Source organism: Suncus etruscus, chromosome 5 (genome assembly GCF_024139225.1).
Source record: "Suncus etruscus isolate mSunEtr1 chromosome 5, mSunEtr1.pri.cur, whole genome shotgun sequence".
Classification (NCBI taxonomy): domain Eukaryota; kingdom Metazoa; phylum Chordata; class Mammalia; order Eulipotyphla; family Soricidae; genus Suncus; species Suncus etruscus.
In genome coordinates this window covers 97,346,942-97,359,444 of record NC_064852.1, presented here as the reverse complement: position 1 = coordinate 97,359,444, position 12,503 = coordinate 97,346,942, and the positions used below count along the sequence as shown (strand labels likewise).

The 12,503-nt window shown below is 36.7% G+C and overlaps 1 protein-coding gene across 1 annotated transcript in view; it reads right to left on the bottom strand.

The window, feature by feature from the left end:
• The window catches only part of LRP2 (LDL receptor related protein 2), a 219,973-nt gene that overhangs the window by 94,478 nt on the left and 112,992 nt on the right, over positions 1 to 12,503 (bottom strand). Inside the window, exons 21-29 of the mRNA XM_049772881.1 lie at positions 10,965 to 11,102; positions 10,500 to 10,781; positions 8,496 to 8,738; positions 7,127 to 7,246; positions 6,904 to 7,020; positions 4,815 to 5,192; positions 3,386 to 3,634; positions 683 to 894; positions 208 to 392 (exon numbers count right to left, since the gene is read on the bottom strand). Of these exons, the coding sequence (XP_049628838.1) occupies positions 208 to 392; positions 683 to 894; positions 3,386 to 3,634; positions 4,815 to 5,192; positions 6,904 to 7,020; positions 7,127 to 7,246; positions 8,496 to 8,738; positions 10,500 to 10,781; positions 10,965 to 11,102 (1,924 nt within the window). The remainder of the gene's footprint in view (positions 1 to 207; positions 393 to 682; positions 895 to 3,385; positions 3,635 to 4,814; positions 5,193 to 6,903; positions 7,021 to 7,126; positions 7,247 to 8,495; positions 8,739 to 10,499; positions 10,782 to 10,964; positions 11,103 to 12,503) is intronic.

Sequence of the window (12,503 nt, the reverse complement as noted above, 5' to 3'; positions counted from 1 at the left end):
GTAGTTGAACAAAATATTGATTTTATGGGAATTTATGAGGATTACTCAGAAAAAGGATGGATAAGAACAACCATCTTTAATGTGAACCATCTCTAGGCTATCTAAACAAAGAATAATTTTAAATTAGTGGCATGTACATCAGTCTTATTGCTACTTTTGTTTTTCTCCTTTTTAAAATCAAATAAATATCTTTAAAAGCAAACTTACTCAATTCTGGGATCTAAGACTAGTCCCCTTGGATATGACACATTGTTACTAATCAGTACAGTCCTGTGATTTCCAAGCTGGTCAGAGACTTCAATTGTTCCCAGAGCATAGTCTGTCCAGTAAATATTGCCACCAATCCAATCTACTGCAATACTTTCAGTCAGGGTGACACCACTGTCAACAACCTAAAGCAAAAAGTGAATAAAGAATTAATTATAAAGGAAGAAGTGAATGGCAATAGACATCAGATAAAAATATAGAAAAAGATCTAAAATGGCCTATGGTTGTATGATTAGCCAATAAACCACCAGCTTGTATTCCCCAGGGAAAAATATAAAAGGAATTTATAAAAATAAATGTGTTGCATGTCTACTGCCAGAGTAGTACATCGTTTCATTTTAGTTCACATGGTAATAGCAAATAAACCAGAAACAAGGAAGCTACTCAGGCCAAAAATCAACAGAAAGGTACTTACTTCTTTTTCATCTGTTCCATTCAGAAATGTACTATAAATTTTGCCTCGAGTTCCATCTGCCCAAAATACACGCTGATTGATGAAATCAAAATCAAGAGCTACAATGCGAGAACTTCTCTGTAAAAGTGAATAGGTGTTGTGGGTGTTGTGGGTGAAATTGTCAGCAATAATTTTGTTGTCACTTGCCACAAGTAGTAGCATGTTTGAAGATGCTGTATAAGAAGGAAATGTAAAAATGTCAGCAATTTTGAGAAAACACAACTAAAGCATCATTTAAATATTTATGGTAACATTTTTATTTTGGGGTCTTGGCTTCAGGGCTTACTCATAGCTCTGCTCTCAGGGGTCATTCCTGGTCATCTTGGGGAAGCATATGTGGTAATGGGTATCAAGTAGTTTGCAAGGCAAGCACCTTACCAGCTATACTATCTGGCCCCATACTTTTGGGAGCTTAAATACTAAATGTATTTAGTATTTAAATATAAATATATACATATATATATAAAGTCTTTAATATAGCTAAGGATCTAAATGGAGTCTAGGTCTGGCATCTTGCTGTAATACTTAGTAATTGAATGTAAATATAATCTTAAACTATAGTTTTATCATTTTAAAAGTTGATGAGAATTCCTATTAATTTTTATTTTAATTAGTTCCAATTTAAAATAAGCTTTTTCCTTTATTATATATTTCCTTGAATAGTAGTTTTCCTAAAATAATCAATTTGAAATGAATGTTGTTTACATACTTCCTAATTTTGTACTTACTTTTGTTCTCAGTTTATTTTTCCCTGCTAAGTTATAGACTTCTTGATAAATGGAGCCAACTCTTAATTGATTTTGTTTTTCTCTCAAAGCAGTTGACTGTGACCAAGAGTTAAAATATCTCTAATGTGACCTTTCTTCTTAGTAGTAAGTCACATCAGATCTTAGCATGGTACACAATCATACACAAAGACATTTCTTTGCCTTCATTTCATCTTTATTTATTTCCAAATAGAATTTTTTTTTATTTTTATTTGGGGACCACGACTGGCTATGCTAATGGCTCACTCCTGGCAGACTTGGGGACCATATAGGATGCCAGGTATTGAACCTGAGTCAGCTGCATACAAGATAAATGCCCTACCTGCTGTACTATCACTCTGACCTCTGCCTTTATTTCATCTTAAGGAGGCCAAAAAACAAAGTTCTAAGCAATAAAAGTGAAAATTATGTATCAAGTTTCAGGCCACTTAATGTAAAAGGAAAACACTTGCCCTTCATTTTCTCTTTCCATTTTCTGTGATAAGTCAGACAAAATCATTAACATTAGATCTCTGGATCTAGTAAGTCTATCAAGAAGACAAAGACCAGCTTTAACTACTGAGTTATCTTGAAACTATCTGCCATTCTTCATGTAAAAAATAAAGCTGTCTTTTTTTTTTTGGGGGGGGGGGTGTTTTTGGGTTTTTTTTTTTGTTTTTGGGCCACACCCGGCAATGCTCAGGGGTTATTCCTGGCTGTCTGCTCAGAAATAGCTCCTGGCAGGCACGGGGGACCATATGGGACACCGGGATTCGAACCAACCACCTTACGTTCTGGACTGGCTGCTTGCAAGGCAAACACCGCTGTGCTATCTCTCCGGGCCCATAAAGCTGTCTTTTAGCCTTTTAAAACTACTGATTTACCTTTATTTTATGATTGAATAAACATGCTCATAACATGTAAAAATTTGAGCACTGTAGCTCACTATATTTATCATACTGTGTCATTTTATTTTTTTAGTACATATACAATATTTTTTTCATTGTGGCACCACACTTGGCAGTACACAGGAGTTACTTCTGGTTCTGCATTCAGAAAATACAGAATTTCAGTAACTGAGGGACCATGTGAGATGCAGGTGATCAAACCCTGGTTGACCGCATGCAGGCAAACACATTATATGCTGTGCTAGTTATTTCTCCAGTCCCCTACTGGGTTATTTAATAGCAAATGAATCAACATCCTAATACATTGTTCTATCATTTTCCATTAATGTTGTTTGTTTGTTTTGGTTTTGGTTTTTGGGTCACACCTGGAAGGGGCCACTCCTGGCTCTATGCTTAAAAATCACCCCGGCAGGCTTAGGGGACCATGTGGGATGCCGAGATTCAAACCACCGTCCTTCTGCATGCAAGGCAAACACCCCACCGCTGTACTATCTCTCCAGCCCCATTTTCCATTAATTTTAAGTTTGACTTAATATGGTTAAACTGAATTAAGTAAGCATATATAAAATTCTTTAACATGTGGTATTAATTTTAAAAATATAAAAATACCTTTTATTTTCCAAAATCTTTATGTGTGTAAGTTCTTTTAACATTCACAAGAAACTGATATTTCAAAAAGTCAGTTTATCTATCCAGGAGTCCATAATATTACTTTTCTCTCTTTTTTTTTTTCCGTTTTATTTTTGGACCACACCCATTTGCCACTCAGGGCTTACTCCTGACTATGCGCTCAGAAATCACTCCTGGCTTGCGGGGCCATATGGGACGCAGGGGAATCCAACCACGATCCGTCCTAGGCTAGCATGTGCAAGGCAGACGCCTTACCGTTTCGCACCACTACTCTGGCCCAGAATCCATAATATTTCTAATCAACATTATCAAATGGTCACATGTGCTACTTCATCTTTAATTCTCAGTGTGCAATTAAACCTTTCATGTTCTGCCATTACCTGTAGCTTTGCAAGTCCTCCCATCTGTGTCAAGCATGTATTCTTGATCACACCAGCATCGGAAAGAACCTCTCATATTGACACAGTGCTGACTGCAAAAGCCAGTGATATTACATTCATCTATATCTTCACAGGTCTTCAAATCACTGGCAAGGAGATATCCTGATGGGCATGTGCACTGAGCCCCAAAGGGTCCTTGAATACACCCATGAGTGCAACCACCATTATGAGTTGAGCAAGAATGCACATCTAGAACAAAGGAAATCATAAAGGAGAAAAATCAAGCATTGTCTATTCACTTGGCTCACTCTGTTGCAGTAGTTGTCCTACAATCTTAAGTCACTTTCAAGAAAATATCCAGAATGATCTATGAGCAAGATTCATTTGGTTGAGCTCTATCAAGATACTACTCAGTACCAGATCTAATTTTCATGAAGGTTAACTCTTCTTCACATACCCTAGGATTTTACCACTTTATTAAATATTTAACCTGATTTAGTGCAAAAAGAAAACTTGTGAAAATATTGTTGACATCAAAATACACGTGTGTCTTTAGTAAAGAGACCTAAATTAATTATTTCGCACTTGCTTTATGTGATTCTTCTACTCATACTCAAATGGAGGATAACATGTTGCCACTTAAGAGAAAGAGCAGGAAGAGCTAGAAAAGAGAATAAATGGAAAAAGAAAGACAGTTTTGAAGGGTGCAGATTCACTAATAATCTATCATTCCTAACATTCACGGCCAGAAAATAGTTGTAAATGCCCAAAACAGTTACTATGCCTGCAAATATCAATACCAGGTACATCATATATACTCATTTTGAGTCATAACAGGAAACATGCACTAGAAGGAAAGTAAGCCAAAATGATTAGGACATATTTCACAAACACATATATAACAAAACACAACACATATACAAACATAAGAATCTAAAATAGATCACAATCATACCTGGCTGGGATTCACCTGAGAGTGAGCATTGATTAAAGAGGAAAGAAAGAAAGGACAGTGACTAGGATCACATGCCAATCACAGGATTTAATCACAGTACACATAACTCCCAAGACTTCATTTTTGGGGTGTCAAGTTCTGATTAAAATTAGAAAATATTAAGGTTAGAAAATTGTATTAACATATGAAAAACAGAACCAAATTTAATTTGAAATCCCAAAGGTCCCAATTAGTTTTATTTTCTAAACTATGATATAAAAAGTAAAAACACAGAACCAAGTGCAAAAGGATTTAATGAGAAATATTATCCAGTGTTGATTTATTTGAATCCCATGAGAGTTATCCCTACATAAATTTGAAGTCATAGAAGAACTGTAATCCTTTCTCAAAAGCTATACTACAACAAGGGTGGTACTCAGTGGACAGTGTCTCAGAATGAATTCAGGGCCAGTAAACTGAGGTCAAAAAACTTACTGCAAAGTGGGGACTCATCAGTCCCATTGGGGCAATCAGAGACGCCATTGCATAACGCACTCAGATTGACACAGATGTGGGAGTCGATACAACGCCACTGCCAGGAGGGACAGTGAAAGGGTTGAGTAGGACAGTCCTTCTCATCACTCATGTCCCAGCAGTCATCGTCCCCATCACAAACCCAGTCTGGATTGATACAATGTCCATTTTTGCAGAGAAAATAAGATGAAGGGCAGGTCTTAGAAACACAGCCATTATGTTCATCAGATCCAGAGATGCAGTCCGCATGCCCATCACACTCCCAATCCGCTGGAAGGCAGGTGCCATCTTCTTGGCACTGAAATTCATCTGGGTGGCACATACCAGGAGGCCGGGTTGCTGAGATACAAGCATAGAAAAGATGAGCTTGTAGATGCAATTCATAACCCCTTTGATATAATTTCTATGTGCACAGAAATACTACTTTGGACCATTAGGCTTATAAAATAATGATAAATTGAATATTAAAATCTAAATGGATAAAGGGTCTTCTCTGATATTGTGGTTTATAGAAATATTAATGTCTCTGATTAGTGGGTCTGACAACAGAATTCTAAGAGCAGGATCTTAATGTAAAATAAAGCCCTACTTGCTACATTTATAACATTCATTCAAGTATCACTTAATTTAGACACCATAATTTACAAAATTATTTACAGTTGGGTTTCAAGTGGAATGAACAATGTCCTAAAACCTACATTCAACCAATGCCCTCTCAGACCCTCCCACCCCAAGCTTGACCCCTTGACAGACACATTTTTAAGTTTTGTTATTTGGACCTTGAATCATATTTCAACAAAACCTAAATATCTCATTGTATTGAGTTCATATCTGTAATATTATGCTATCATTTTTCTTTAAGTGAACTAAATCCAATAAAATCAGCACATACTAAGTAAACAAAAGGTAAACGTGAATCCAGAATTCTTTAGATTTTCCATTCATCATTAAGCAATCATTGAAAGAGGGGCAAAAACTACCTTCAGTCTAAATTAAACTTCCTCCCAGGACCTTAAAAGCAATAATTAATGTGTGATATACCTCAGATAAATAAGAAGAAGTTTATACTTTCATTGTGAAATAGAAATTTTACTGATTATCAATTTTTAGGTGTGTGTATACATCTTATTTCACTTTTCTTTTTATGTATATTTAAATTCTACTTTTTGACATGAGAAGAGTAATAATAGAAATTTAGTTTTATAGTCCAAAATATTTTGTTCTAACAAATGACCACCTCACTGAATTTTTTTACAAGTCAAAAACTGTGAGATAGGGGCCAGAGAGATGGTGCTAGAGGTAAGGCCTCTGCCTTGCAAGCGCTAGCCTAGGACAAACCGCTGTTTGATCCCCGGCATCCCATATGGTCCCCCAAAGCCAGGGGTGATTTCTGAGCACATATCCAGGAGGAACCCCTGAGCGTCAAATGGGTGAGATAAAAAATGAAAAATAACAGTCTTGTCCACTAGATTCTAGCTTATGGAGATTATAAAGTTTTCAAATTATAGGTTTTTCCTTCATTTGTTTCATTTCTAAAGGCCTTGTATCTATAAGACTTTGTATCTTTTTGTTTGTTTCTGTTTTGGGGTACACTCAGCAACACTCAGGGGTTAAGCCTGATGCTGTGCTCAGAAATCCTGAGCAGGTTTGGGGACCAAATGGGATGCTGGGAATCAAATCCAGTCTATCCAGCATTAGCCAGGCAAGGCAAATGCCCACTGCTGTGCTATTGCTCTGGCCCCAGGCTATGTATCTTAAAATGTCAAAATATAAATTTGTGTCCTCATAAGAAACTTTAATAGTGAAAAACTTTTATACTTATATAGGAAAATATTTGAAAGCAGACATTTATATAGTTCCTTAAACTACAGATTATTTGGTAATGCCTCCTCAACTTGGTTGATTATTCAATATTACATTCCTTTGGTGCTATCTTGTCATTTAGGCTATCCTCCCTCTAGTATGTCTGAGAGAAACTCTGTAATAACATGAATGCTGGTAAAACTAATGATTCCTTCATCTTAAACACACCAGGAGACAGTGCACTTACGACAGCCTAGCTCATCAGAGTGGTCGTTGCAGTCAAAAACACCATCACAGCGATATGAAGTGCTAATACAGCGATTCTCTGACACACATTTGTGTTGAAAGGCTGTACAATTAATTACTAGGAATAAAAGAGAAAAGCATCAGGCATTCACTCACAATGAGAACAAACTAAAAATGAAAGATTTTTCTAAATATTGTGAAGAAAAATAAAGCAACCCACATACCACAACCATACTCATCAGATCCATCACTGCAGTCTTTGTCCCCATCACAGACATAAGATATGGCAATACATCGATGCTCAGGACAAGTAAACTGATCAGACTGGCACGTACTTGTTGGTCCTAATGTTATGCAATAACAAAATCAAGTTACAATTTTCTTCTTGTTCAATGTATATTATAACTAAACTGAAAGATGCTAACAAGACAAATGATATCTCGATTTTATTTGAACTCAAAATTCCTTCAAACCAGCCTCATTGCCAAAGTCAACACAACAAAAGCAGGGAGAGCTAGGTTATTGTAGGAAGCAAAAGTTAAATGGTTCGTGGGCAGATTTGGAAATTGTGATAATGGCATACACAGGCTTTTTCATCCCTTGAACATATATATCTTACTTGCTTCTCTATTTCCTTGCTTTTCTATTTCCACTCTGGAGAAGCCTGTGATCTCTTAAATATATACTTCTCTCTTAATATCTTCTCACATCCTTTTAAAACTATCTTACTTCAGAAAAATAACTATGCTCTACACATTAAGCAAATGAGTATCAGGCAAAGGCTAGATTCAACTGGGCAGCTAAACAACGGAATCCAACAAGGCAGCATAGTAACAATAATCCTAAACCCAGAAGTAAGAGCAGAGAGACTGATGATTCTAACAGCATTTCATCCAAATTCTTCATGAATTAATTCTAAAAGCAAGGGTCCTACCTTGCCGAAGAGACATTTTTAGAGATCATCGTGGCCTCTGTACATCATCAAGTCATGTGAAATAGAAGCCTAGAGCAACTGAGTATCAGAAGCATCTATCTACTTTAGAAAGAAAATAACCTGCTCAGTCTGGTTGCCAAGACCAGAACATAGTCCAGTACACTTGGATACACCTGAAACTATTCTTGAAACAAGAAATTAACCAAAAGTGAATTAAGGCTGGTGTGCAGGATTACTGGGAATTAAAGTGTTCTGGGTGTGTTTATCCTATTGTTTTCTTACCTGGATCAAAAAAAAAAAAAAAAGGAGGAATAGTCTCCATGGTTTGGGGATTTTTTTTGTGTTGTTGTTGGGGTTTTTTTGTTTTTGGTTTTTTTTTTTTTTTTTTTTTTTTTGGTGTTTATGGGGTATATTTTTGTTTATTTGTTTCCATTTACTTCCTGTATGTTAAACATCAAACAATGTGCTCATTTGATTTTCACTTAATTCTGTTTTTTAAGAGAACCTTCCAAGTCTCTACCTATTATTGACATAGGGATTAAAAGATGGAATAAATAAGATGGAATAGATAGACAAAATGGAATAGAGAATGGCTAAGATAGAATAAAAATTGTAGGGAGGAAAGTGTGCTAAGGCTGACACATGAAATAAAAACTTGCCGCAGTTTTTTTCATCAGACCCATCACCACAATCATTGTCTGAGTCACAGAGCCAATTCCTTGGGACACAATGCTTATTGTCACATGTGAAGTAGTTTGCATGGCAAGGGCGGGTTGCATTGTTGTGGCAGTTTTCCTCATCACTGCCATCGGTGCAGTCGCGGTAGTTGTCACACTTCCAGTCACCGGGGATGCACTCTCCTCCATGCACACAAGAGAAGGCTGTGGACGCACAGGTAATGTCTGCAACCATAATAAGACAGTCATGAAGATCATGAAAAGATTTTGCAGCCTTTTAAATACTTCATACTTTATGAAGCCTTGCTTTACTCACAATGGGAGCATTATGCAAACTATAGATGTAAATCATTATTACGGTTTTCTTTCAGGATCCTTTGAAAACACTGCACAGCATAAATCACGATTTACATTTTACTAATGAGGAAACAGAGACTCTGAAAGTTTTAGGAACCTGCCCCCGAGATTCAAGCTCTGGCTGTGCAACTCTAACTAAGGTCCATGTTTTTACCTCTAAGATACACTTACTTTTCTGATCACAATTTCAAGCTATCTACAGAAGCTTTTAAAATGTACCATTTAAAAATAGATAGTTAAGGACCGAGGCGATAGACAGCGATAAGCATTTGCCTTGCACGCAGCTGACACAGGATGAACCTGAGTTCCATCCCCGTATGATCCCCTGAGCCAGGAGCAATTTCTGAGCACATAGCCAAGAGTTGCCAGATGTAGCCCAAAAACAAACAAACAAACAAACAAAAAAGACAGAAAGATAATAAGCCAAATGAATAAATAATAAAATGTCATTTGAACATGATGAATGATAAAACATCTAGTAAAAATCCACACTTTTAGAAAAAGTAACGTAATGCACAAAACAAAAATGTTAGAAATTTTAAAGTGTGTCCTTTTATTCTAGTCATTACTCTCCTATGTAAAGTGGCAGTATTATTACCATTAATAAAATCTTTCATTTATTAATTCATAATTTTTAAATAATTTTTTCTTCAGCCAAAGCACTTCTTGGATTCCAAAATGTATAAAATTAAGGGAAGAATGTAAAGGTCAAAATTAACATTTCACCACTTAATCTTCCAAAATGAGGGGAAAAAATATAACACCTAAGATTTTCAAAAGTATTTATTGCAGATACCTTTTCTATTCTCTCAGAAAAAAAAGATAAGATCCACTGAATTTTTAATTCTTTGAACAGCTTATTATGACAGCTACAATGACATCAATAGGACAAAAGCCCAATGTTAAAAAGAGGTGTTACTAAATTTTTCTAGCAGATTATTGATTTGTTGGCATTGTGTAAACTCGCTGGAAATATCCTGTCTGTTAAAATGTATTAAAATAATTAATGCCAGTATATACACAAACACAACAAAAAGTAGTAGTGGCCAAATGTCTCATTAGATATACCATATATATTCAAGTATAACTGAACTCGGCTTATACGGGGGTCATACTGGTTATTTGATTCGGTCCACAAGTCGTGGCTGAGCTGAAGAGGTAGCTGCTGAACTGAATTACTATTTAACCCACAATATTCTGCGCTTTGTAAGAGACCAACAGCAGTGATGATATCTGCAAACTCAGTGATGATGACAGTGTCTATGCTGATACTCTCACATCAGATACACTGAAGCTCTGTTTGGACATACAGATTAGGAGGAGGAGGAATCCAGTTTTGAGGGATTTTAACCTTTGTGATATAGCTTGATTACCTGTTAAACTACAGTTTTATTAACTTTATGTAAAGTTTTAAAGTTACTATTGCTAGTTTACCATTTTTCTTTAGCAATAAATATTGAAAAAAAAGAGGTGTTACAAACTCAAAAAATTCAAATCAATTCTATAAATCATTTTCACTATCTGAATTAATGTGTATCATGGAGCGATTTCTAGCTTCCATTACCACCCCCTCTAAAGTCAACCTATGATCTCCTCCTGGGAAATATCTCCGGTATATATGTTACTTACTAATTGTTCCACATAGATATTCATCACTGTTATCATGGCAGTCATTGATTCCATCACAGCGATAGTGACTAGGTACACATTTGCTGTTGTTACACTGGAAAGATGAGGCGCCGCATATATCTATGGGTGGCTCACTGATAGGGTCTTCTATGCATGTCAAGTGATTGGCAGTCAGCTTCATGCCATAGGGGCAACCACATACCCGTTGGAAATTTGGAACAGGGAAGCAGAAGTGGCTGCAGTCGCCATTTGGGTGGGTGGGTCGATTACAGTAGTTGGAACCTAAAGGAGCAATGGTTGAAGATAGTGAGTTCCACACGAAGATTTTAAGCTTCACCACTAACTCTATGGGTGACAGGACTATAAATGATCAAATATTGTACTAAATCATAACATTCAAAGGATAAAGGAACCATCCTATTTGCTAAATACATTCATAGAAAAAATTGTGATATTCTCACTCACCAGTCTGGATTCTGGCATCATATGATTTCACCTGCATTATATGTGTAATGCCACTTCGAATAACAGTTCCATCTCCACCATTGTTTTTTCTAACTCGAATAAGAGAACCCAGTCTCCAGTCAGTGAAGAACACATATTCTAAGAAAAAAATACATGGGTGATTAGTATTTTTATCACAGCTCACTTCCAAATCTCTTGCAAATTGCAAACAATCCTTGCAAATATTAAGAAGTGTCTTCTATATCTCTAACATTTTTATTTAATAATTTTCCATGTTGTCTAACCCTTTAAATATCTTTACATATAATACCAGAAAACTTAGGTTTAGCCATGTGTAAACACTAAAAATTTAAAATATCAGGATTATTAAATGCATCATTGATGTTGCTTTACAAAGCTCAGATCTTACTGTCTTTTTTAAAACACTAATTTGGATAGGAGCGGTGGCGTGGAGCGATAAGGTGTCTGCCTTGCCGGTTCTAGCCTAGGGTGGACCACGGTTCGATTCCCCAGCCAGGAGCATCACCAGGTTGCCCCTCAAAAATAAATAAATAAATAAATAAATAAATAAATAAATAAATAAATAAAATGAAAACACTAATTTATCTGGGCCAGAGTGGTGGCGCAGTGGTAGGGCGTTTGCCTTGCATGATGCTGACAGTTCAATTCCCTGGTGTCCCACATGGTCCTCCAAGCTAGGAGCGATTTATGAGCGCATAGCCAGGAGTAACTCCTGAGCATCAAGAGGTGTGGTCCAAAAACAAAACAAAACAAAACAAAACAAAACAAAAAACAGTAACTTATTATAGGAAAATCCTATGTTGGGCCCCAACATATAGCATCAAGAAATAGACTCAAGCTCCTTTACATGTCAAACTTTTCACACCTTTTTTTTTTTTAGTTTTTGAACCACACCCAAAAAATGAATTATTCCTGGATCTGAACTCAGAAATTACTCCTGTCAGGCTCAGGGGACCATATAAGATGCTGGGGATTGAATCCAAGTCAGTCTTTCCTACTGTGCTTTCTCTTCAGCCCCTCATATCTCTTTTTTTTTTTTTCTTTTGGTTTTTGGGCCACACCTGGTGACGCTCAGGGGTTACTCCTGGCTATGCGCTCAGGAGTCGCTCCTGGCTTGGGGGACCATATTGGACGCCGGGGGATGGAACCATGGTTCATCCTAGGCTAGAGCTGGCAAGGCAGACACCTTACCTCTAGCGCCACTGCGCCGGCCCCTCATATCTCATTTTTAAGGAAAACATTGTTTTCACACTCAATACTATTCAGATGCAGTTGATAAGGAAAATGCTTATCTACTCCAAAGAAAAACTCCCAATATGTGTTTGGGGTCAAAAATTAAAAAAAAAAAATGAACCAGGCCACAGAGATAGCATGGAGGTAGGATATTTGCCTTGCATGCAGAAGGATGGTGGTTCGAATCCCGACATCCCGTATGGTACCCTGAGTCTGCCAGGAGTAACCCCTGAGTGCTGTCAAAAACAAAACAAAACAAACAAAAAATGAACCATGAAATGTGGC